Source organism: Hoplias malabaricus, chromosome 9 (assembly GCF_029633855.1).
Source record: "Hoplias malabaricus isolate fHopMal1 chromosome 9, fHopMal1.hap1, whole genome shotgun sequence".
NCBI lineage: Eukaryota > Metazoa > Chordata > Actinopteri > Characiformes > Erythrinidae > Hoplias > Hoplias malabaricus.
In genome coordinates, this window is record NC_089808.1 from 22,948,850 (window position 1) to 22,974,707 (window position 25,858).

At 42.5% G+C, this 25,858-nt stretch overlaps 1 protein-coding gene across 1 annotated transcript; it reads left to right on the plus strand.

The window, feature by feature from the left end:
* The first annotated feature begins 238 nt into the window (after window positions 1-238).
* On the plus strand, window positions 239-15,882 carry mfsd8l2 (major facilitator superfamily domain containing 8-like 2). Its single transcript, XM_066680340.1, has 12 exons — window positions 239-465; window positions 974-1,159; window positions 1,803-1,865; window positions 2,906-3,025; window positions 3,309-3,388; window positions 5,845-6,106; window positions 7,438-7,511; window positions 8,333-8,546; window positions 11,340-11,462; window positions 11,817-11,947; window positions 12,034-12,147; window positions 13,236-15,882. Exons 1-11 carry the CDS (start codon window positions 390-392, stop codon window positions 12,112-12,114), a joined length of 1,410 nt encoding a protein of 469 aa, XP_066536437.1. The 5' UTR covers window positions 239-389; the 3' UTR covers window positions 12,115-12,147; window positions 13,236-15,882.
* The last annotated feature ends 9,976 nt before the right edge of the window (window positions 15,883-25,858 follow it).

Consider the following 25,858-nt stretch of genomic DNA (forward strand, 5'->3'; position numbering starts at 1 on the left):
CTTGGGAACCAGATAAATGTCTTATTCCTACGCCTTATAAAGTCCTACCCATTATGTATTTAAGGGATGTCTCCAACAGGTCTTTGTAAATGAGGCCTTCTTGTGTCTCTAAATCTAATAGTTTAATGTTTTAACAGTGTCCCTAAATACACTGCGATAAAGTACAGCATTATCTGGGCGACATTTTGTGAGTGTACCCAGACTGTGAGACAGTGAGAGTGAGAGTGAGGGGTGTAAAATGGCGGCGGCGCCCCCTGCTGACCGCACCCTTCACATAATGGACAACATCATGTCTGTAATTTGAGGTAATTTCTCCACAGAAAAAGCGTAGAAATGGAGCCCGGGAGCTGAAGAAGACTTAAAAAACACAGCTCAAGCAGCTTTTACCGATGGATTACCGGCGGAAAAGGCATCTGTCTTTCCTCACCATTGGCCTGCTGTTTTTCCTCAGTGGTGTGGAGTATGGTGAGAGTGCAGTGTTTCATTTTGGAGATTTGTTAATTTAAGCAAAAGCAGTTTTCCTCTTATTTCAACGCACCTGGGCCCAAGACATGTCTAAAAATACGGAAATTTCTAAGGTTTTGTGGCTTTCGAATAATATAAAACGGTTGGTGTGAGATGTAATAGCCATATTTCTCTTATTTTAGTTTCATTTTTCAATTTCTCTTTCTGCCTTTAAATATTCATTTGTCTTCATCACTCTCACACACATTTATTATTTACAGACCATGGAGAATATGTCTTTTATTATATACTGTTTTTGGGAGTGTTTTACTGTATATAAATATATATACGGTAAAAATAAAAAATGTAAAACTATTTACATTACAAAACTAATTAAAACTATTAGAGAATTTTATTAACTAATGTGTTTCTTCATTGGTGAATTCAGTGCAGGGACCAGAATGATTTTTACATTGTTATTACTCTCTCTCTCTCTCTCTCTCTCTCTCTCTCTCTCTCTCTCTCTCAGCTGTTATCCTGCCAACCATATGGAAGTATCTGCAGATCCTGGAGGCCCCTGCATATTTCTTGGGTCTGGGCTTATCAGCGTTCAGTTTCAGTGGACTGCTCTCAGGGCCGCTGTTTGGATGTTGGTCAGACAGGACTCGGACTACAAAGACCATTATTCTTTTTTCCAATATCTTTGAGATCGTAGGTGAGATCGTAGCTGAGTGGTAACTTTACTGTGTCATGAAAGTCTAGAGAAAATGTTTAGTTTTCTAATAGATTAATTTGATTCTTTTTTTACTGATGTAAATCTACTGATAGGGGAGTCCCCGTGCTTGCACATTCACATTTTGCAGAGTGAAAAAAATAAGCAGAACCATGACTCCTAGGACTGTAGAAATGATTCATAATGCTTTGTGTTGTTTTGGAGGTGGGGTGATTTTGAGCGGGTGTGATAGCTCCTTGAGCAGAGTTTGGAGCAGTCAGAGCTTATCCCTGTTGTGTTTGATTAAAGGGACAGTTAACAAGGTTGATATGTTCATTACATTCCTGGTCATGTGTTTTATTTTTCAAAATAACGCTTTCTGATCCCAATAATATAAACTAATAGGAGTGTCCAGGTTTGTTTGACCAAGTTCATTATAGACTAAACACATGCAAGAAATCAGTGACATATGTTATTAACAGAGGACAGGAGATGAAACGGCAGCCACACATACCACTGCAGTAAGGGGTTAAATGGTTAAGATGTGAATAAAGTCACTGAGGTTTTGTGTGAAATGCTTCCTTCTGGAGAAGGAATGCACTCTTCTGGAGTGTCAAAGGTTTTCAGAGTGTATATTTTCCTACAGGAAACTTCATGTATTTCATGGGCTACTCAAAATGGCTTCTTTTGGCCAGTCGACTTGTTGCAGGTGAGAATCTTATTTTTATATTTTTTGGTCTAACATTAACAATAAAATGGCATTTCTGATTATTTGGGGAGGACTTGTTTTCTTTGATAATTTTGATAGGGGTGGCACGGTGGAGCAGCAGGTAGTGTCTAAGTCACACAGCTCCAGGGACCTGGAGGGTGTGGGTTCAAGTCCCACTCCGGGTGACTGTCTGTGAGGCGTTTGGTGTGTTCTCCGTGTCTGTGTGGGTTTCCTCCAGGTGCTCTGCTTTCCTACCACGGTCCAAAAACACACATTGGTAGGTGAATTGGCTACTCAACAAAACGTGTCCATAAGTGTGAGTGTGTGTCGCCCTTTGAAGGACTGGCACCCCTTCCAGGGTGTATTCCTGCCTTGTGCCCAGTGATTCCGGGTAGGCTCCGGACTCACCGTGACCCTCAACTGGATAAGCGGTTACAGATAATAAGTGAGTGAACGTAATTCGTCTGTATCATTTAAGTTGCAGTGCTTTCATTGCTCACTAGCAGCTCAACACAGCATTTCACATAGAGAGAGAGAAAATAGATTTATTTGACTACCATAGTTATTACGGATAACAACTTCAAACCCTGTCTCAAGTCACTGTATATGAGTGTGTTTGGTGTTTTCCCCCTGTGTCTGTGTGGGTTTCCTCCAGGTGCTCCATTTTCTGTCCCCATGCACATGCTCCTAGGTGGATTGGCTATGCAAAAGTGTCCATAGGTGTGAGTGACTATGTGAGTGTGTGATGCTCTGTGATGGATTGGTGCCCTGTCCAGGGTGTGTTCCTGCCTTGCGCCCTATGAGGTATGCCCTCGTCAACCTGCAGCCCTGAACAGGATGGACTGATTACAGAAAATGAATGAATGAATGAATATTATTTAGCTGTATGAGACTTGATTTCCATTTCAATAAAGGAATGGCCTCTTGGAAGTCCTGTATAGGTTATGTTTTAGCTTTGTGCATCCTAAAGTAAAGCAGATCTAGAAAATGATGCTCCTATTTAGAAATTCTAACTGCAGTGTCCTCTAATAACTCTCCAGGTATTGGAGCTGGTGCTGGTTCTTCAATATTTGGTTTCCTCACTCGGACGACTCTCCCTGATGAACGAGCTCAAATCTTTGCTGCTGTGATGGCTTGTCGGCAGGCTGGGCTTCTGATAGGTCAGTAACGGTTGATTCTGTCCAAGTTTTTACACATTTTTTAGCCACGTTCTAAACATATGTACATTTAAACAGCATTATTTTATTGAGGAAATCACATGGGGCAGTAGGTAGTGTCACTGTCACACAGTTCCAGGGTCCAGAGGTTGTGAGGTGTGTTCTTTCCATGTGTGATGGGGTTTCCTCTCACAGTCCAGAAAATCCCATACATTGGTGTGTGGTGCCCTATGAATGAATGAATGAATCAAAGAATTCAGCTGATATCACATATTGTCTTCCCCAGGACCTGCTTTCAACATTTTCCTGCGCTTGTGTGATTTTAGGATTGGTCCGTTCATCATGAATAAATACACTTCACCTGGGGTAAGGCTACACCTCCCTTATCTGACATGTGTTTTCTCCAGGGGCTCTGGTTCATAAACGCATATTGGTAGGTGGATTGGCTGTGTGAAGTGTATGGAAGCAAATCTGTCTCATCAGACTTTGAAATATTACCACCTTTGAATTTGTAGCACTGAAATTATGCATCTGAATTTTGCTACTTTTGAATTTAAGTCTTCAAATTTACACCTCTGAATATTTTGCTTCCAAATTATGCATCTGAATATAATTGCTCTTGAATAGAACTCTTGAATTTTCAAGAACACGTTTTCACTGTTATTATTCAAGGTTAATAAATTCAGATAAAAATCCGGGACACCAAGGATGAGCAATCGATTCATTAGGATTTTCTCTTTCACTGTAGCCCTATGAACCCTATGTATATAGCTATTAAAGATAAAAATACACAATAAAGAATTATTTAAACTTTTTAGTTTATATTTGTTGATCTAATGCATTATTATTTGATGTGAAACCTACAAAAACCTTGAAAACCTATAAATCAATAATAGGAATATGTTTTTGCTGATGACTCATAGTTTTCTGCCCAGAGACAGCGTGAGATGACTTCATTTGAGTCAAAACGAAGCTGAAAGTAAACGCCGTCTTTCTTGTTCCTTTGCAGCGTCTTTATTTCTGATTATAGCGAATATCATTAGATACACAAATTTTGAAGGAGCACCTTGATTTTTAGGTGGTTTTTCACACTGGATTACTCCCAGAGGCTTCACAGCACCGTGATAAGAGTGCTATTTTTAGAAACGGTAGGATCTGCGATTTCTAGCGGTATATGGAGCTCACAGACGCATTCAGACATTCAAGACTTACAAAGCTGATTATATAAGGTGTGTTTCTACCCCGCAGGATGCGGGGTTAGGGTTGTTAAATGCTGCACTAGTTGCATTCTGTCGCCGCTAGATGGAGAAATACAAACACAACTACCATACAGTGGAAAAACTACACGTTTAGCTTCATTCCGCGGATATTATCTCTTTATTTTCAAAGTGTTGAAAAAATCTGAAAGGCTCACTACAGACACAATATAACAGACTATTGATATCCTGAAGATGAAGAAATTTTACTGTGGAAATTGTTTGTAATGGCCCGGTGAACATAGCGTGTGATATGAGAGAATGTGGAAACATGAACTGGGGGGGATACAGTCATATATACAGTCTTTGTCTTTTTGAACATATTTAAAAATATGGACATATGACTTTCATTTGAACAGCACTAAGAGATGGAGCTTATACAAATAAAATTGAAGAAATTACTTATAAACATTAGTTGTACAATGTAATTGGCTTTGGTAGAGAGGATTTGGCAAATTTTTCATGGGTGCAACACACATACTCAGCTCTACTGCTCATCCCACAAACGCATGTTCTTTACAAATGTGGCACCATTGAAAAGGGAAATTTAAAAGGTTTTTCAAGGTATAAAATGTATTGCCAAGAAGCATTGTTACAACAAATAAATAATCTACCAAACCCACATTTCTATATGAATATTTATAATATTAGAAATTACCAGACATTGTGAATGTGCATACACCGACATTCAGTGTTTAAACAAACACAACTTTATGAATTAAACTCTGCACTTTGGGATATTATATTTGTACTACACCTTCTGTAAAATCAATTTCAGATTCTTGATAATCTGACTATTAAAAAATAAAAATGTCATAGGACATTTACTTCAAAGGTCATGTTTCCACATTCTGTCATATCACATGCTGTGTTCACAGGGCCATTATAAAAAATTTCCACAGTAAAATTTCTTCATCTTCAGGATATCAATAGTCTGTTATATTGTGTCTGTAGTGAGCCTTTCAGATTTTTGCGACACTTTGAAAATAAAGAGATAATATCCGCGGAAGGAAGCTAAATGTGTAGTTTTTCCACGGTGTGGAAGTTGTGTTGGTATTTCTCCATCTAGCTGCGACAGAATGCAACTAGTGCAGCATTTAAGGTGAAGAGAAAATCCTAATGAATCGATTGCTCATCGTTGGTGTCCCGGATGTGTATCTGAATTTTTTGTAACTCGTATTTTGGCGTCTGAATTTCGTACGGAATTTGAGCAACTTTGAAATATATTGTTTGAATTTTTTTGACCTTGAATTTTTTTATCTGAATTTATTATTATTAACTCAAATAATAACAGTGAAAACGTTTTCTTGAAAATTCACGAGTTCTATTCAAGAGCAATTATATTCAGATGCATAATTTGGAAGCAAAATATTCAGAGGTGTAAATCTGAAGACTTAAAATCAAAAGTAGCAAAATTCAGATGCATAATTTCAGTGCAAAAAAAATTCAGTGCTACAAATTCAAAGGTGGTAATACTTTAAAGTCTGATGAGACAGATTTGCTTCCACAGAAATGTCCACAGGTGTGAGTGAGTACAGTTCTAATGCTCCTTTGTGTTGGTTGCAGTTGTTTATGTGTGGGATGTGGCTCCTGCTCCAGTGTGTGGTGGCACTGCTGTATCAGGACATTCCCCCCCTGGACTCTATCACTGAGCACATGGCTCTGGACCAGATTCGAGGTCAGGATGAGGAGCTTCTGATTGAGCAAGAAGATGAAAGTATAGACACTAATGACTCAACAGAAACCAGGTTCCCGGATTATGCAGAGACCACACGCCTCCCCTCGCCTGAGCAGAACAACCCCTTCCAGAACTTCAGTGCCAGCCAGGGTGAGTGAGTCCTTAATGTACACAGAATCTGGGGATGAACCGAGTATTTATTTGTGGTTGGAGGCTGTGTGTATTTGTTTTGGTCCATTTTCAGGACAGGAAATATCATATGTCGTTCAATTCAAGAAACAAACGTGAATCATAAATAGTCCTGACTTTTTTTAGAGATGTTTGAAGGGGGCATATCATGAACAAAAACCAATTGTTCAGTGCATGTGTACATTATATGTGTATCTGAAGCCGACCAACCCAAATACTGTGAAACGTTTTGCATGGGCAGAAAAATGGGATAAATTGAGTCGTTCTGATTCTGCCCCATTTGTGACATCATGTGCCCAGATTGAATTGCCCCGCCCTCTCTTCTGAGTCTGTCCAATCACAGTGCTGGACCCATATTTATGTGAGAGTGCAAAGGTGAGGTTAAAAGCAGCAAAACAGACACAATGAGTGGATAAATAAGAGCACTGAAAAAACTGAGAAAATGAGAACAGAGCAAAAATGGCTAAAATCCAGAGCTCCTTTCTGCTCCTCGCACCTCACTGCTGTGCGCTCGGGGTCGGGGTGAACAGTGAGTGGCTCATTATCATTTAAAGGAACAGGTTCTGAAAGTGGCCATTCAGAACAAGGCTGTTTAAACGGAGGGAGAATCCTGCTGTGGGGGTTGCTCTATGTGGTATTTTGAACAAAGCAGGGCACAGATGTTTCATTAACACCCAGAACTTTATTACCCTGTTGAAAAGGGGGAGAATATATCCCCTTAAAAAGTGATTTACTTTTAGATACTGAGGATAAAATTAGGATTAGGTTTTCACTAGTGCAATATATTATTTTACTATACATTAAACTTACAGAACAAAGGAAACTGACACAAAAGAAGAACATCTGCAGCTGCTGGCGTTCTCATAATAGATTTGCCCCAGAGCCCAGATGACATCAAGTCTCCTGAAAAGAATGGAAGCTATAAAAGGCCAAATATGGGCTTAATAATTAATTGAATATTATATTTAGTTACTTAGGCCTCTATTAAACATGTGCCTTTTTTACTTCATGCTGAATTGGGAATGTATATGACAGTATCATACTTCCACACTTTTTCATTGACTGTGTGTGTGTGTTGTTGTCTAACCCTTCATCGATCTTCTCAGTGTGTGGTGAGTGAAGAAGATGATCTGACACTGTTGAGGGTCTTTATTGACCCCCCGTGCTATGTCTGACTGCAGTGCAGTATGCCTTTGTGTGTGTGATATATAGTAGTATATTTTTTATCGATCAGCACCCACTGCCTCTCATCCATCTGTGTATTTCTCCCTCGTTTTTCTTTCTTTCCTCAGAGCTCCTGAGGGAGGAGGTGGTGGTTCTCCTCACGGCTCAGTTCATCACTCTCTTCAATCAGACGGCACTCGAGGTGAGAGCAGTCAGCAAAGCACTTTGCAGCGTTTAGCCCAGCGCTAACCCAGCCCACCCGCCTTCAGCCGTCAATCACCCAGCGCTGCCTTAGCCCAAATACCATTTATTACACCCTCGCAGGTGAAGAAACCGTCATCAGCGCTAATCCGCTAATGCTTTACCACCAGCCGAGGCTCCTCTACTCCACTGATACTGCTTTTAGCCTTTTACCTACAAGTGTTTTATTCATACCTCTTTGTTTCAGCTGACAGATCCACATTGTTTTAGTTGACAGACCCCTGCTTTTCAAACTTTCTCACACAGACTTGGTTACAGTTGTTTGGAAACGGTGGACGAATAATATTTTGTCGATTTATTAAGTATAAAATAAGTGAACACATCATCTACAGGGATTAGCTGGGATACTGAATTTGGGTAAAGAGCCACGCCCAAAACTCCTCCTCCTTAACGTTCCACCCTTCATTTTCTTGTGAAACAAACAAACAAAAAAACCCACATCCCTCCGCCACCTCCTCACTGTTCTCTCGGCACTGGCTGATTTCTCCAGGCGAGTGACAAGGTGCTCCGGCTTCCCACAGCAAAGCCACCCAGAACTCCTGCCTGAACTTTTCAGATTCACCCCCTTGTATGTGAAATATTGTATGTCAAAAACGATAACTCAAGAGAAGTAAGTAGACTGTAGATCATAATTTTTCCTGGAACAGCAACAGCAAAGTGATCAAATTTAGTAATTTTACCCTTTTTAAATCTATTTATTTGATCTACGGATTACTACTAGTCCTCGTTGTACATACGTTCTTTTCTCTCGAATCCCCGTAGACCATGGTGACCCCTCTGACGCAGAAGTACTTTGGCTTCAGCGAGCTGGGTAACAGTGTGATGTACAGTCTGTGTGGAGTGGAGGTGATCGGGGGCTTCGTTCTGGTGCGTTGGCTGAGCCGTGTGCTGGAGGACCGGGCAGTGCTGGCCATGGGTTTGTTGATCTGCTGTGGAGCCTGCGTCTGGTGCATCATTTTCCTCGCCAACCCCCTGGGTGAGTGTGTATATGTGTGAAGGGATGTCATTCTTCAATATGTATCAGAAATAAACATTTTCAACACAGTACACTAATTTTTGGGGGAGAGAGATCACATACAATCCACTTGCAGAAGGAATTCCTGAGTAAGAAAATGAAATAGACACAAAAGAAGAACATTTACGAGTTAAACAGAGGAGCTGCAGGTATTTCTCAGAACAGTGGACAAGGAGAGTACAGGCCTCAATGCCATGCTTTGTTTTTTTTATTTTTTATTCATCATTGGACTAATATCATCGTTTTAGGTCATAGGTGCCAAAAATAAGATAACTATGTTTAAAGGGGCAATTTTCTGTGACATTAGAGGGAGAGGGCAAGGTGCTTGACCCCCTGCAACAGCCTGGACCCTGGTGTACGGTGGAGAGTGTGAAAGTGTGAAAGTAAAAAGCGAGGCTTTGGGCAGGAGTCCAGACAGCCTGGCACTCACACCTGCGTTCAGACATGCTCAATATGCCGACTCTGTTTGGCGCCAGGGGCAGACACTCTTCCATCCCAGAGAAATGAGTTTCTACCAGACGTGCTGTTTGCGGCTGTTCAGTTTATTGACTACATGCAGATACATGGATAACACTGCTGTGAATGAGACCGGTCCAGTGTACGGACACACCTCACTGAGTGTATGCTGAATATCCAGAAGGTTTGTGTTCAGCTACTTTAAGGTGCATTCATTGTGGAAACTGACATTTATTTAAACAATCTCAGCTTGGATGTGATCCACTGTCAACATGCTCAAGGCCAAGCATTGGCTAGAAGGGTGTAAAGCCCCAGCATCTGTCTTTTCTGGAGTGATGGAGCTCTAGCCACTACTGATACAGAGAGTGTCATCCAGTATCAATCCGTGAACTCACTCATGCAATCAAATCAAAAGCAATGTTTCAACATGCAGGATGAAGTTAATAAGTATCATGTGGTTCCTTCTTCATGTGCATGAGCATTCTGGGGCGGCAGGGTGGTGCAGTAGGGAGTGTCGCTGTCACACAGCTCCAGGGTCCTGTACTGTCTGTGAGGAGTGTGGTGTGTTCTCCCTGTGTCCGAGTGGGTTTCCTCCGGGTGACTGTCTGTGAGGAGTGTGGTGTGTTCTCCCTGTGTCCGAGTGGGTTTCCTCCGGGTGACTGTCTGTGAGGAGTGTGGCGTGTTTTCCCTGTGTCCGAGTGGGTTTCCTCCGGGTGATTGTCTCTGAGGAGTGTGGTGTGTTCTCTCTGTGTCCGCGTGGGTTTCCTCCGGGTGACTTGCTGTGAAGAGTGTGGTGTGTTCTCCCTGTGTCCGAGTGGGTTTTCTCCGGGTGACTGTCTCTGAGGAGTGTGGTGTGTTCTCTCTGTGTCCGCATGGGTTTCCTCCGGGTGACTGTCTGTGAGGAGTGTGGTGTGTTCTCCCTGTGTCCGCGTGGGTTTCCTCCGGGTGACTGTCTGTGAGGAGTGTGGTGTGTTCTCCCTGTGTCCGCGTGGGTTTCCTCCGGGTGACTGTCTGTGAGGAGTGTGGTGTGTTCTCCCTGTGTCCGCGTGGGTTTCCTCCGGGTGACTGTCTGTGAGCAGTGTGGTGTGTTCTCCCTGTGTCCGAGTGGGTTTCCTCCGGGTGACTGTCTGTGAGGAGTATGGTGTGTTCTCCCTGTGTCTGTGTGGGTTTCCTCCGGGTGACTTTCTGTGAGGAGTGTGGTGTGTTCTTCCTGTGTGTGTTTCCTCCGGGTGCTCTGGTTTCCTTCCACAGTCCAAAAACACATGTTGGTAGGTGAATTGGCTGTAGGTGTTAGTGATTGTGTGAGTGTGTGTCGCCCTGTGACGGAGTGTGGCCCCCTCCAGGTTGTGTTCCTGCCTTGCGCCCAGTGATTCCAGGTAGGTCTACAGCTCACCTGGAATCAGGCAGCAAACCCAGAGGGCACCACACACCGCACACCTGTTCAGATATTTACACAATCCCCAGTCTGGAGGCAACTCACGCAGACACAGGGAGAACACACCAAGATCCTTACAAACAGTGACCCGAGGTGCAGTCGAAACCCAAGATTTTGAACAAAGCAGGCCACAGATGCTGGAGCAGTGTGGCAGCTAAGCTAGGCCTGTACAAAAACAGCCAATGTTTTGGACTGAAATCATTCCACAAGAATTATATCACAGTATACATTCATTCATTGTCTGTAAGCGCTTATCCAATTCAGGGTCGCGGTGGGTCTGGAGCCTACCTGGAATCACTGGGCGCAAGGCAGGAACACCCCCTGGAGGGGGCACCAGTCCTTCACAGGGCGACACACACTCACTCGCACCTATGGACACATTTGAGTCGCCAATCCACCTACCATCGTGTGTTTTTGGACCGTGGGAGGAAACCTGAGCACCCAGAGGAAACCCACACAGACACAGGGAGAACACACCACACTCCTCACAGACAGTTACCCAGAGGAAACCCACGCAAATACAGGGAAAACACACCACACTTCTCACAGTCACCTAGAGCGGGACTCGAACCCATAACCTCCAGGTCAGGTGACAGCGACACTCACTGCTGCGCCACCGTGCCGCCCTCACATTACTAATATTATTATAAGCTTTTCTATGAGTGTTCATGCCCAAATATTTGTCTGTGTATATGTGTGCACAAATGCAATTAAGCTCTGCGTGGTAGTGTTGTGTCTGTAGACACAGTGTAATTTCAGGGTTGCCATTTGATATTTGAGCTAATTAAACACTGGTATTGTGTGGTGCTGTTGAGCACATGTGTATAATTTGCATATGTCTGTGTGTGTGTGTGTGAGATCAGGTGGCTTCGCGGTGGAGCTGACCGAGTTCATAATGGGAGTGTTTCTGCAGCTGCTGGGGCTCCCCTTCGTCGCTGTGTCTCAGGTGTCCCTTTTTTCCAAAGTGACCGCTGAGAAAACGCAAGGCATGTAGTAGATACACCACATGGGCATAAGTTTGGGGACACAGGTGTTACGCTGTCCACACAGCTTTTATAATCTCCATGGAAACAAGAAACGAAATGGGATGCTCTAGAGCAACTGCGAATGAGTTAATAGTAACCATGCTCAATGCCAGGCATTGTCTAGACGGGTATAAAGCCCACTAGTAATGGTCTGTATACCAGTGGACATATATTATCCTGTGTAATCCTACTTTAACATTTTGAGGGCAGTGTTACATCAATTTCATCTGATTTTGTTATGGAAAATGAACTGATTTGCAAGAAAGAGGCACATTCACATGACAATTGTGTATGTGTGTGTGTGTGTACATGCAGGTTTCAGTCAGGGCGTACGCCGCTCAGTCGGGGGCTTGGCCACTATCCTGGGACCACTGTGGGCTGGTGGTCTGACAGGGAATCTGTATATGATGCTGGGAATGATGCTGCTGCTCCTCATACTCATTATGGTCAATGACTTCCATTAAACTTAGGAAGTGTTTTCCTTCTCCCATGTTCATTATAAATAGGTGTGTTTCCGTTGTTTTGGTGTCAGATCATGACGGTGTTGTCCTATAAGAAGCTGGTGGAGCCTCCTGTAGTGCAGCATGCTGAGAGCTCCGAGAGCGGAGGATAGAGGAGGATGTTACTGAAACAATACGCTGCTCAGGTGGGGGCCAACTTTACCTTAAAATGCCTTGCATTTATCTCTCCATCATGAATAGATATTTATTCTCAGAAAACCAGTGTAAATCAGTGACACCAGGCACTGAGAAAAGCGCATGTAAATTAAATCTGTGTAAATTCATAGAATATAAAGGAAAACACATCAACAGAATGAGTTTAATTTAAACCACAATTTAATGTGGAACGGAACATCAGACTACGAAGCAGGGGAGTAAGGAGCTTAATCAGATTCGTTACCTGCTCGCTGCAGCTTTGTCCTGACGGAGCAGACGCCATAGCACTGGAAAACTAAAGTGAGGCTGTGGAACTACGCAATCTGACAGAGTTTATAGCTCTTTTACTGCGATTGGTGCTGAATGTTGTCTAAAAGAGCTCACTAAACAGGACTAAAGTCAATATTTTACACTGAATAGTACGTATAACGTGAGTGTTCAGTGAAATTTCGAGTCAACAGTGAGGAAGGCCCTCCGCCTTCATTGATATGCTGTCAGTCATTAGACCACGCCCCTCTGAGCTGATGTCCCGCCTCCCACGCTAGATCAGGGCCAAAACTCTGAAACTGAAAAACAAGGATCTGAAGGTGAAAATAAGATCTGTGACAGATATAAAGTTATGAAACTAAAAAAAAACATCTGCAACTGAAAAATATAAGACTATAAATATCCAAATATATAGGAATATATATAGAAAAAATACCATTGAATCAAAATTTTATTTAAACTGAAAGAAATCATCCTACGCTTATTTTAATTTTGAACCCATTGTTGTATTTTTAACAGTTCAGTATCAAGATTTAAAAAACAAGTTTGAGGGTTTTCAAAGGAACAACATTTTGACCCAAGTTTAGTTCTATATAACCTCACCTTTAATTCTTGGTTAAAATCTCAGTAGATGTTTGAACTGAGTGAAGGATGTGAATGTAGATCCTTTTATGACAAGCCCATTCTGACCCTGAGTCTCATTGTTCTGAGGCCCAGCCGCTCGTAATCTAATGGTACATGGTCCAAACACCCAGCTCCGTATTACTGTGGAGCCAAATGAATATGTCCATGATTTTGTGTTTCCATTCAGGTCGGGGGTCCGGCACTCGGTGGTCCGTCTGGATACGAATGAAGTTTGTGTGGTGTGTGTGTGGCGCATGGTGGAGCAGATGCTGAGCCGGTGGGGTGCTCCGAGCCCTTGCCAGAGGTAGCAGACCTTGAGCAGCAAGAGATGGACACACACACACACACACACACACATACATACACACACACACACAGCAGTTCATCCCTGCCATTCATTTTCTGCTCCACCTTGTGGTGCACTCATTGTGCTGTATCCTTATTGGTCCAGGATTGTGCACTATATGTTCTCAATTCAGTGATACACAAAATGGCCAAAAGTTCGTGGACTGCTGTTGTGCAAAGGCTTAGGACTAGATGCTAAAACATTGCTGAGAGGGTTTGATTGCGTTTACCCAGCTATAGTGATGGGGGGTGGGCTTTGTCCCCCTTTTGCTGACACTGTGGAGATTATACAATGCACTGTATGCACATCTGCCCATCTAGGTCTATAAAGGAGCGCGGTGGGGTGTCCACAATATTTTGGACAGAGTAAGGGTAAGCCTTTAACCTGTACCTCACTTATTGGCCACATGGGAGCGCTGTTTCTCCACACTGGAAGCCTCTCCATTGTAAACCCCAACATGAAGCATTCAAGGCCTGTGTCTGACAGAGGAGAGAGAAAGGAAATGAGATTCAGTGCGAGGCACTAAAACATAAACAAAAGCACGCCGTCGTTTTAATCTCATCAACTCTGATGTCGGGCCGTTATTTGCTTTTAATAACGAGGCCCGGGGAATTACGTTTACGCGCAGATTAAGCGGCGGCGCTCACTAACGACAACGCAGCTGAATGTCAATGACATTATTATGCAGAAATTGAAGCATCGATTTCTGCATTTTCCGCCCATCTGTTAACGAAGGCCGTGCGGACGCTACAGTGAAGTACGGCCATCTACTGAGGGCAGAAAGCCAAGAGAATTAGCATTTAACCCTTTAACGCCTTCATCCAGATGATCTCCACATCCCTCACTTTCTGTCAGTGCAAAAAGTGCAGATTAAAACCTGGTATCTCCAGTTTGCACTCATTTTTGGAAAATATGAGCTGTCCTTTATAATGAGTGAACATTTCAAGATGAGTAGACCACCAGAGACAGCCCAAAATGTCTTTAAATTAACTTCCATGTTTTAAAAATACAGTTTTTTTTTTGTCCCAACAAAATGGAGCACCATGGAACAAAATGTGCCTTGACGCTACAGTGAAGTGAGCCTGTCTCACTGGGGCAGCAAGCCAAGAGAATTAGCTTTTAACCCCTCACATCTAAATCCAGATCATCTCCTGATTCCTCTCTCTATCGCTGCAGATTATAATCCCAATCTCCAGCTGGTCTCACACCCCCTATGTGCCTCTGCCAGACAGCCGCGTCCCGTAATCCCCTCGGCTTTAAAAGCCTCCTCCGTGACGTTATTTATCGTAACACCTTCATAATTCTACCAGACACGTTACTGTTTTACTGCGATGATGAGTGACGGCGCGCTAATGATATCCCCTGGGCTCCTGATCGCGCATTAGAGGGAAAATATTTACGCCTCCCTCCTGGCTGTGGTGTTGTGGGGGAGCAGCCCAGCGTGTTGGAGTCCTCTGTAGAAAGGAGGCTTGTGTTTTCACAGCGTTTGAGTAATTGAGGGAAAACAAATGCAACCCTCTTTCTTTATAAATGAATGGAAGCAGCTAGGCCACAGCACAACAGAAGAATAATGGGCTCGCTATGGGCTTGGCATTTGAGTCTGGTTGATTTGAGAAAGAGAGAGAGAGAGAGATGCAGCTTTACTCACTTCAACTGCAAAATGTCATTTAGAATCAGCAGGTCGCGGCCATGGGCAGTATCACGAAGCGTAACGCCTCTCAAATCCTATTTGACAAATGTGTGTCAGACGTCATAAGCGGCTTGGGATTAAACGTGTCAGGCAAGTATATTGAACATCAAATAAAAAAAAATAAAAACCGCACACAACCATGCAAGGCAGCCAGAGGGGGGAACTGGGCCGAGTCGAGGTGCAGGGAGACGGGCACGGATGCGGCGCAGAGATAAGTCCGACGCGTCTTCGTCCAGGACACGGTCGAGCATGCTGGTGCATTCAGAGTGCTTTAAGACACGGTTAGAAGGTTGGACACCCCTGGTCGAGTAGCACGGCATCGTGTTGGACATAGTGGTAGTTCTGTGGGATGATTCGGGATCCAGAACTAATCATCCCACAACAGCAGCAGACATCACTAATGCTCTCGTGGCTCAAAGCCATCACACCCTCACAGAAATGTTTCAACACATGGTTTAAATATTTCCCAGAAAAGTAGAAGCTGTTACTGCAGCAAAGGGACACACTCTGGATTAATAAAGAGGTGCTGGATGACCTCTGGACACAGGGTGTATGAGCATTTCATCGTACCTTTTGAGGTCTGAAAGACCCGAATAGCAAGCTAGTTAGTGATGGTTTTCCTTATGTAGATAAAAGAATGTGGACAGCAGGGGGCAGCTCGGGTGGACGGCAGGGGGCCCCTCAGGGCTCCAGGGTCTCGGACATTTGTGTGGTTTGCTGGCTGGCCTTTTGGATTAAGATTCTGAAGTGACAGAGTCAGCTAACATGCTCAGCAGGGAAAACCTGTACCCGAAAGTGTAAAATTGTAGTTATGAAATGTAAATAAAAGAAATACATTTTCATGACACAAAGAAAAGTGTGGTGAATAAAGCATTAATTAATTCAGTCATCAATCTTATGTAATCACACACTCACCCAGTCACTCACAAACACACACCTATAGACAACTTCACACACTCACCCAGTCACTCACACACACCTTTAGACAATTTCACACACTCACCCTATCACTCACACACACACACACACCTATAGACAACTTCACACAGTCACTCACACACACCTGTAGACAATTTCACACAGTCACTCACACTCACAACCATGGATAATTTCACATACTCACTCAATCACTCACACACTCACCCTATCACTCACACACACACACACACCTATAGACAACTTCACACAGTCACTCACACACACCTGTAGACAATTTCACACAGTCACTCACACTCACAACCATGGATAATTTCACATACTCACTCAATCACTCACACACTCACCCAGTCACTCACACACACACACACACCTATAGACAACTTCACACAGTCACTCACACACTCACAACCATGGATAATTTCACATACTCACTCAATCACTCACACACTCACCCAGTCACTCACACACACACACACACCTATAGACAACTTCACACAGTCACTCACACACTCACAACCATGGATAATTTCACACACTCACCCAATCACTCACACACTCACCCACTCACTCACACACACACACCTATAGACAACTTCACACAGTCACTCACACACTCACAACCATGGATAATTTCACACACTCACCCAATCACTCACACACTCACCCAGTCACTCACACACACCTATAGACAACTTCACACACTCACCCAGTCACTCACACACATCTATAAACAACTACACACACTCACCCAGTCACTCACACACACCTATAAACAACTTCACACACTCACCCAGTCACTCACACACACCTGTAGACAATTTCACACACTCACCCAGACACTTACACACACACACACACACCTATAGACAACTTCACACAGTCACTCACACTCACAACCATGGATAATTTCACACACACACCCAGTCACTCACACACTCACCCAGTCACTCACACACACCTATAGACAATTTCACACACTCACCCAGTCACTCTCACTCACACACACCTATAAACAACTTCACACACTCAACCAGTCACTCACACACACCTATAGACAATTTCACACACTCATCCAGTCACTCTCACTCACACACACTCATACCTATAGACAACTTCACACTGTCACTCACACACTCACAACCATGGATAATTTCACACACTCACCCAATCACTCACACACTCACCCAGTCACTCACACACTCATACCTATAGACAACTTCACACTGTCACTCACACACTCACAACCATGGATAATTTCACACACTCATACACTCACCCAATCACTCACACACTCACCCAGTCACTCAAACACACCTATAGACAATTTCACCCACACACCCAGTCACTCATACACTCACAACCATGGACAATCTCACACACAGCCAGTGTGATTGGACTGTGGGAGGAAACCTGAGCCCCTGGAGGAAGCCCCTGCATACACAGGGAGAACACACCACACTGTGTTCTCTGGGGCTCTTATCCCTGGTGCCAAGTTTCCCCTACTTCTGTGGTCTTGAGATGTAGCAAAAATTAAATGGTCAATGGAAAATAAAATGGAAATCCTGGGACGTAAATGAGTTTCAGCCTGACTGGCAGTCGCGAAGCCCCCGAGGAGCCAAGGCTATGAAACTTGTAGAAGTTTTTTGATGAAAAAACCCTCCTGTTTGCTCCATTATTGCTGGTGTGCATTGGACTCAGCAGCAGTTGTTTGTGTCTCTCAGTCTCGCAGCGTTCGCCTCCTTGATTTCATTAGAGCTTCACATGGAAGTTATTACACATTGATAAGCGAATCATATGAGGTCAACAAGAGATCGATCACTAATTACAGAGTCATGGTGCAGGGCAGAGTCGCTCCCCCTTCTCTCTCTTTTCTTTTTCTCTTTCTCTATCAGAGATGTACTTGAGAAAGTCTCTCATGAGAACTCAAACCGCATGACCTGATGTTCGCATATGAGGAAAAATACCCTCACTCAGTTCCAAAACCAGCATCAAGGAGTGGCTTAAGAACAGAACAGAATCAACCTTGAAAGGATGCAGCTGCCTCCATTTGTCTTCATTGCACTTGACAGGTAATCTATTAGTCCTGATAATGCGCTCTGCCATGTTGTAGAACCGGGCATCCATGCCATCAGGCACCTTAGCTTATGACACAAGATAAGTTCGTATGACAACATGGCCAGTGGGCATCAGCATAGGGGGCTTTGCCTTTGCAGAATTGCACAAAAAGCTCAGAGAGTGGACGTCCAAGCAGAGCAAGGGAAGGCTAACGCAGCCTCGAAGGAGCACACACTGCACACAGCAACTCTCAGATCCACAGGAGTCTTGAATTATGAATGGCCAGATTCTGCTTGATCTGCGCCTGTTGATATGTGTATCTAAGATGAGGAAACGCTACAAAGGCAGGAGAGGAGGAGGAGGAGGGAGGAAAAGGGGAAGGCGGTGGGGACGCTCATGGTGGAGGTACGCATCGCAAACAGTTTCCTGCAGTTCAATCACTTCTCACTCATACTGCTCAACTTTCTAAGTAAGCTACTTAGCTAAGGTGTGTATGTCTTCAGTATTACAGTGATACTATAACCACTAACATTGTAGGGCTCAGTGTGGGACAAATTTTAAACACAACACACTACACTGCTAGCTCCGATTCCTGCTCCAAAGCTCCTGATTACACTTGCATAATTAGCAAGCTAATTAACTGGCTGACTTAAATCAGGGTACCACAGCTCAAACTGCACATTGCTGTGGGACCACGTCCTTATTGTAGTTTAATCTAAAACAATTTAAACATGATTTGATCTTCTTTACAGATTTGGTTTGGGCTTAAATACATACTGAACTACCTACTCCCTGAGGCAGCATTTTAACATTCTCATTTTCTCAATAAATCATCTCGCTAGTTGCATTGGAAGACAATGGCATGTGCACCCCGAGTTAGTTAAATCACATCAAGACAGCACTATAAAAAGTTAATATTAGCTAATTAAATAGTGTAGATGCATATAAATGAACACAAAATCTAATTTATATGCTAGATGCTAATCTGAATTTACCTCAAGTTCAAGTTAATAAAATATTTTTACTGCCTATGCAGAAATTACTTATCTTAGTGTTTAAAAAAACACATTCGCAGCAAACTACCTCTAGCTAAGCTGTATTAATGAGTTTGATGCTCTTTTTAAACAGCCCGAGGTGACAAAACTAGCACGCTAAAGATAGTAGTACAGTACATTGGTTTACTAAAAGCTATCAAAATACCTTAAATGTTAAACACACAAATGTGCTAAAGTAGTTTACTGCAAAATAGTTTATCACAATACATAACAGCTGCAACAATACTAGCATCAAACTGGAATTTAGATATTTTAAGTACAAGGGCTGTTTGTCAAAATGTGTTCTTGCTCAACACTGCTTCCACTGCCAAAGTTATGTTCCAAAACTCAAGAAAACAACTGGCAAGAACGGTTAAAGTACCTGGATACTTTAACCTGTGGAGCCTGTTGTTTTTGATTTGCTAACAAGAACGACCCGAAATCACCCTTATTCACTGTGGCGTCACGAAATAGCTGTTGTGAGGTGAGCACCTAGGTGCTATGGTGCTCAGCATCCACGGTAGGACTGATGCTGTGTTCCATTTGAACTCAGATCAGATTTTCTGAAGTAGGACATTTAAACTGAAACGCCTCCCAATTTCAAGGGAGCCTCATTAGCCTTGGGTTAGGATCCAAGATGGCCGCATATTGCTTTTAACTATCTTTGTCTCATTAAATCAGTGGTACACACAGTACTGGACCACTAGTGTATTTGGATGTGTAAAATATTGCAAAATGTGCTTTTTAAAAACAAGTATCGCCAAGTGTGCTAAACAGGAACAATCTAACAATGAAAACATAGGGCATAGGGTTTTCTGAACGTTTATCTGGAGCACGGTCAACTCGGGTGTGACGTCATTCCCAGCTCCGACGTCCGACTTAGGAGGTAAATCGAACACAGCATGACAGAAAGGCTAACGCAATTTTTAGTTACCTTGGCTAGCGGTTCCTAACAGAGAGCAGGTAGAGAGCTTCACGGGTACCCAACACGGTGATAGTGTCTTAAACCATGAGCTCAAATTAGGAATCCGTATGTGTTATATTTAGTAAATGGCTAAGCTGACACTGCGGTTAATCACACTCGCCCCTTGCCGTCTCTGCCTCAGCTTGAAATATTTCTCAACGGAGCGTCAATACATTATTAAAAACCCATTCATATTTAATACAGCAGGTCTAAGTGTCACGCTGACTGAGGTGTGAGCACAAGCAGCGAGTGTGTAAGCTGGCACGCTGCTTTCTCCCAGCAATTCAGAGTGAATGGAGGGTGTACCGCTGTGTTCTGCTGCCACAAACTTGAATATGGACCATACATCTGTGTGCATAGATTTAGACAACTGTGGGCATGGTTCCTATAATCTAATTTCTTATGGATGGAATTTATATTCTGCTTTATTTCACCCCTCATTGCTCCATAAACCAGCTCAGCACAGAGTCACCACATTTCCCTGATAACAATTGTACAATTTAATAATTTATTTAATTATGTTTGTTAAAGATTTTAAAAGGGGACATGTTATGAAAAAATACCTTTAATTTGGGGATCCACCAAACCACAAACTATGAACAAAAGACCGCCAAGTTTTTTGTGGGCTGCCCAAGTCAGAGATCATAAGATAAATGAGTCAGTCTAATTTTGTGCTGCATATTATATAAAGTGCAGACTTTAGAATTGTCTCTCCTGTCAATGTGAGAATGCAAAGACAAGATTAAAAAGACACATAAAGAGCATGGAAACAGAAAATCACACACACACAAAAAACGATAATGAAAAAGAAAGAGAACCGAATGAAAACGGCTAAAAACCAGAGCTTCTGCTTCTTGCTTCTCACTGCTGTGCGCTTGGGTCAGGGAGAACGACGAGTGGCTCATTTTCAGTTAAAGAAGCAGGAGCTGACAGTAGCCGTTCTGAACAGGGCTGTTCAAACAGTGGGACAACGCTGCTGTAGGGTTTGATCTTTGTGGTATTTGAGCCAAAGCAGGTGACAGACCTTTCATTAAGACCCAGAACTGTGTTCACCGTTGGAAAAGGGAGAGAAAACTGTCCCTTTAATGTCAATCTCCATTCAGACTTGAAAGGTCAGTAGAGGGTTTTCATAATGATGTGCACTTGATGGTATAAGGTGGCTTCTTTCTGGGGGAAAAAGCTGTAAAACCCCACTGTGTGTTTTCCTGCGATACAGTTGTGGGCAAAATGTGGGCACCCTTGTTTTCTTTATATTAAAAATAAGTTCCCAGGAGAGAACACAGTAATCCACCCTTGAAAACACAATTACTGTTTACTGGAAGAATTTGCATATTGAAAATAGTGACTGTTTTCTTTTTCAGTATGTGAAAATCAGCAAACTGATTATACACTGTGCAGTAATATTTTGCAGAGAAATGGCTCATATAAGTGTGTTTTCCACAGGCAATGAATTTTTCACTCAGAAAATCAACAAATCAAGTCATTTGAGTAGGGGTGTCCAAACATTTCCATAGCATTGTACATAAATCACAGACATTTGAGCAATGCTTCTGTCTCTCTGTGTGAATCTGTGGTGAGGGGGGATTAAAACGGGTTTGATATGGATATCACTTTCAGGAGATTAGTGGATTAACCCCATCCTGGCAGGACAAAAAGAGACAGGCATGGCATTTCAAGCAATGTGCAGCTGAGAAGCGAGCCCTGAGAGACTGCAACGGAAAGGGGGAGGTGACAAGACGGTGGACGTCTCAAAGAATTTCTTTCAGACAGAGAAAAAGCAAAATATACCACCCAAGCTTTTTAAGGTCTCCCAGGACTCTGAGCCTGGTCCACATCTGCGCCGAGTGTCCTTAGAGGAACAAAATGACCAATTATTTCTCAATATATCATTGCTGTCATAACAAAACATTGTGTATATCTGAAATGGAGGCTTTACAGAGACGGAAAACATGTCCTTTAATGTGATTTAAACTGTTGAGATGTAAACAACGTCATTCAGAATGGCTTGATGTGAAGTGGTTCATTGTAGGGCAACTCTGATTTCTTTACAGTGCTCCTGATAGGAACCAGACGTCAAGATCCCTACAACACAAACAAAGCCGTTTTATTTACTCTCCACAGCCAACTGAAAACTACACATGCCTTTTCAGGTTTGCTGTGGTGTGTTGGTGACAGAAAAAAGTGGCAATTCAGCAAATATTTTTTGACAGGTTTTTTGTGTTTTTACAGATATTCAAAGTTAAAATTAATAATATTGTTATTTTTTGTCCAAACAGCCAATTTGGTTCATTGATCATAAATTGTACAAAATGTAAATAGCAGCTGGTATTTAAAAAAAATGAAAAGAAAATGATCAATAAAATTTCTTGAAAAATACGATAACAAGGACGTGTTATTGATATAAAGCATACAGCTCCGCCTTGTGGAGGAGTCCCTAAATGTGAGTATGTGAGAAATAGTGCCTTTTAAGGTACACTTCCTAAACAAGAATATGTCAATGTGTATGTGAGTATTAGTGTGAGTGAGAATGTATTTTAGTGTGATTATGTGCATGTGACTATATATGTGAGTGAGTGAATATGTGCGAGAAGTATGTTGTGCTGGAAAGAATATTACACGCATATTATGATATGCTAAGGGAAGCTGACTCTATATTTTGACCCAATCCACTGTTTGGAACCAAATCTGAGTCTGGGTAAAAGCTGTGGGCTCAGGCTCAGTGTATCATGTCAGCTTTAGGCCAGCTCAACGCATCAAGCTAAAAAGCTCCAAATTTAGCAAACTACCACAACTAGCACAAAGTCTTTGGAGGGTTCCTTTCAGAAACAGCACTAAGACGCTGTGTTAGCAGGGCTTCAGGTTCCCAGCAGTAGACCCGGCCGTGAGTAATCCTGTCTAACACGCATGCAAATCCCATCTCTATTCTCACACAAAGGCCAGTCTGTGTTCCCTGCCACTGCTACACAGCTAGTCGTAAGCTAGCCACCACACTTTAGCCTGAGGGGGGCCAAACTTTAGTCTGCTTCTCCTTGTTCTGTGACAAAAAAAAGCACATTCAATCCAAGATTTCTTTCATCTAGATACAAAGTGTGCTGTTCCACTTAGCAGGGGAGACAGGGTTAGGATAACATTTATGGCTAATGTTGGAGCAGTGCTAGCAAATAAAAAAAAATAGTTGTTGGGAATTTATCCTGTGTAGATTGTTGTGGAAAGTGGGTCTAAGAAAGATGTGTGTATTCCACACATCCCTTAGTCTCATTCCTCACTCATTCCATACTGGGTTTGTTTACCTCAGTGTTTGTTAAATATGTGTGATATATGGAAATGGACATGCTTATTGTGTCTAATAAAAGTTCATTTAATACTTACTTTTTGTAATAAAGTTTCAACACTACTGTAAATTTACAAGTTATTTTTTTTTCAGTATTGGACCAACAATGGTGAAACAGTCTTATAAAAAATAAGAAAACATTATATAAACACTCTGTTGAAGGATTCTGTCTGAAAATGGTGGTCCGCTACAAAGTGTGATGCAAGAGACATCTACAGGGGATTTTTCTACACTTCAGCCAGAGTTACATTTTCTGCTTCTCACAATCCTGTAAACAACAAACACATGGTTGTAGGCTGAATACTCAAGAATTATTTATGAAAATGGCTGTGTACCAGAAGCATTAAAATTTATTTGTTTATGACATAGAATGTAGGCTATTAAAGAGAATTTAAGTGAAAATCTGTGAGTTTGTTGTAGAAACAAATATTCGCAATAGTCCTCCTCTAGATCCTCATTCTGTGAGGAGCATGTGTTCGTTTGTGTTTGTTTTGGGTGTCTTGCCATTTTCTCAGGCACCTCTTCCATTTGGAGCTCGGTAGGGTTCCACAATGGCACAGCTGGGGGTCTTCTCTCCAATTTGTCATTGTGTATCGCCATGTCTCATTCTCCCAAAAAAAAAAAAAAATCTGTGTGTGTGGGGAGGGATGCAGCGGCCCTCCAGCTGTCCCCCTCCAGCGCGCGGAGCTGAACCCAGAGCTCCAGCTTTGTCATTTTCGCGTGCATTGTGTGAGGCTGAGATACAGCCGCCACGTTTGTCTTCCAGTCTGCGAAGACTTTGAGGCCGTCTCTCATCTTCCTTCTCCCTCCTCTCTCTCTGTATTAAACGAAGGCTTTCAAGTCGGCGCCGGTGCAAATTCATTTCTCACGGGTAGAGACCGTGTGCCCAGAAAACGCCTTTTTTGTTCTCCAGAGTAAATTTTTGCTGTCTATAGAGTGGAGACCCAAGCATTTCTTTCTTTATTTTTGTTACATCGGAAAGAATGCTAGTTTGTCCCGTGTGGTCGTGTTGTGGGTTGATATGACGGAAATAGTCTGTGATGAATATTTGATAAATCATATTAACACCTCTCTCTGAAGACTTTGGCCAAATAAATGGAAAGGAATGATATAAATAAGTGGGCCATTTCTCCCATTGCATTAAAAGATCATTTTACTTTGTAGCGGAAACGCTAGGCCCGTCTGCCAGTCTGAATTTGCTTGTATTTTCAAGATAGAGAGCTTTATTTATTTTAAGTTATGAGATAATGTTTAGTCTGTTATTTAAACAGAAAAATAAGTGGATGAATAAGCAGGACAACTGTTGTTTTTTGACCTAAAATAGTTCCAGGGAAACTGGACAGAAATGTTGGAGAAAGCAGGGCTGAAGCCAACCACTCTCATAGAAAAACAACATGTGTTGTGTTTTGAAAACTGGTTTTCTGGCCCACCAGTATGACCCTGCTGAGCGACTAGCTAAACCAGCACCAGACCAGAATTAACAAACATGAAACGGCTTTTTTTGTTTTTGTTTTTGGGTGCCAATATTGGAATGGCAAGTACTTCAAAGTTATTATAGATGATTTTAATCTAGTACATTTTTATACAGTTCAGAGAATATTTTTTCGCCATTTGCTAGCTCACTGGTCTGTTTGAGCTCTGGAAAAAATCTCCTGTGTTTTGACACAGGCCTGGCTCAGTAAATGGGGAAAAAACTAAGTGTCTTGCTCAAGCATTTTCTCTCTGCTTAACTGGATCAGCCACAGCATCTGGAGGCCTTTGGTTGGTGGAGAGACCTCTGAATGTTGAAAAGCATTAAAAGTGCTGTATTCCTGATCCATAGGTGGGTAATAATAATTTTTTATTAACTTAAAAAGTGGGAGACTGCTAACTTTCCATAAATGTAAACATAAAGAAAGTGCAAAACTAAACAGCTCAAATTAGTTTCTGTGCTAATTCAACCAGTGAATAAAACCTTACAGACAAGTTAGACTTCAGCCACAAGGTCCTTTCAGCTTCTTACTCAAACCATTCCACCTTAAAAGATGCAGAGCTTCTGAATGAAAACAAACCAAAGTTTATGTTTGTTTTGCTGTGAGAACACTACCCTGCTGAAAAAACAGCATGACCAGCTCAAGCTAGTCATGCTAGTTTAGCTGGTTGACCAGCTTAAATCTTAACCAGTTGGACTAAAAGCATGATCAACCTGGCCAAGCTAGACAACCGGTATGACCAAGCTGGATCAGGCTAGTAGACCCCCATGACCAGGCTGGCTGACCAGTAAGACCAGCCCCACCAAGAAGCATGACAAAAATCAAATGCAACATACACTATGCTGGTCAAGAGCTGGTTAACTAGCTAGCTTACTACTATAGGTTATGTTTTGCCTAAATGACCAGTTTTATAACCACCTTGACCGTTAAAGACCAGCTAAAGACCTCTAAAGCTGGTCTTATGCTGGATTTTTCAGCA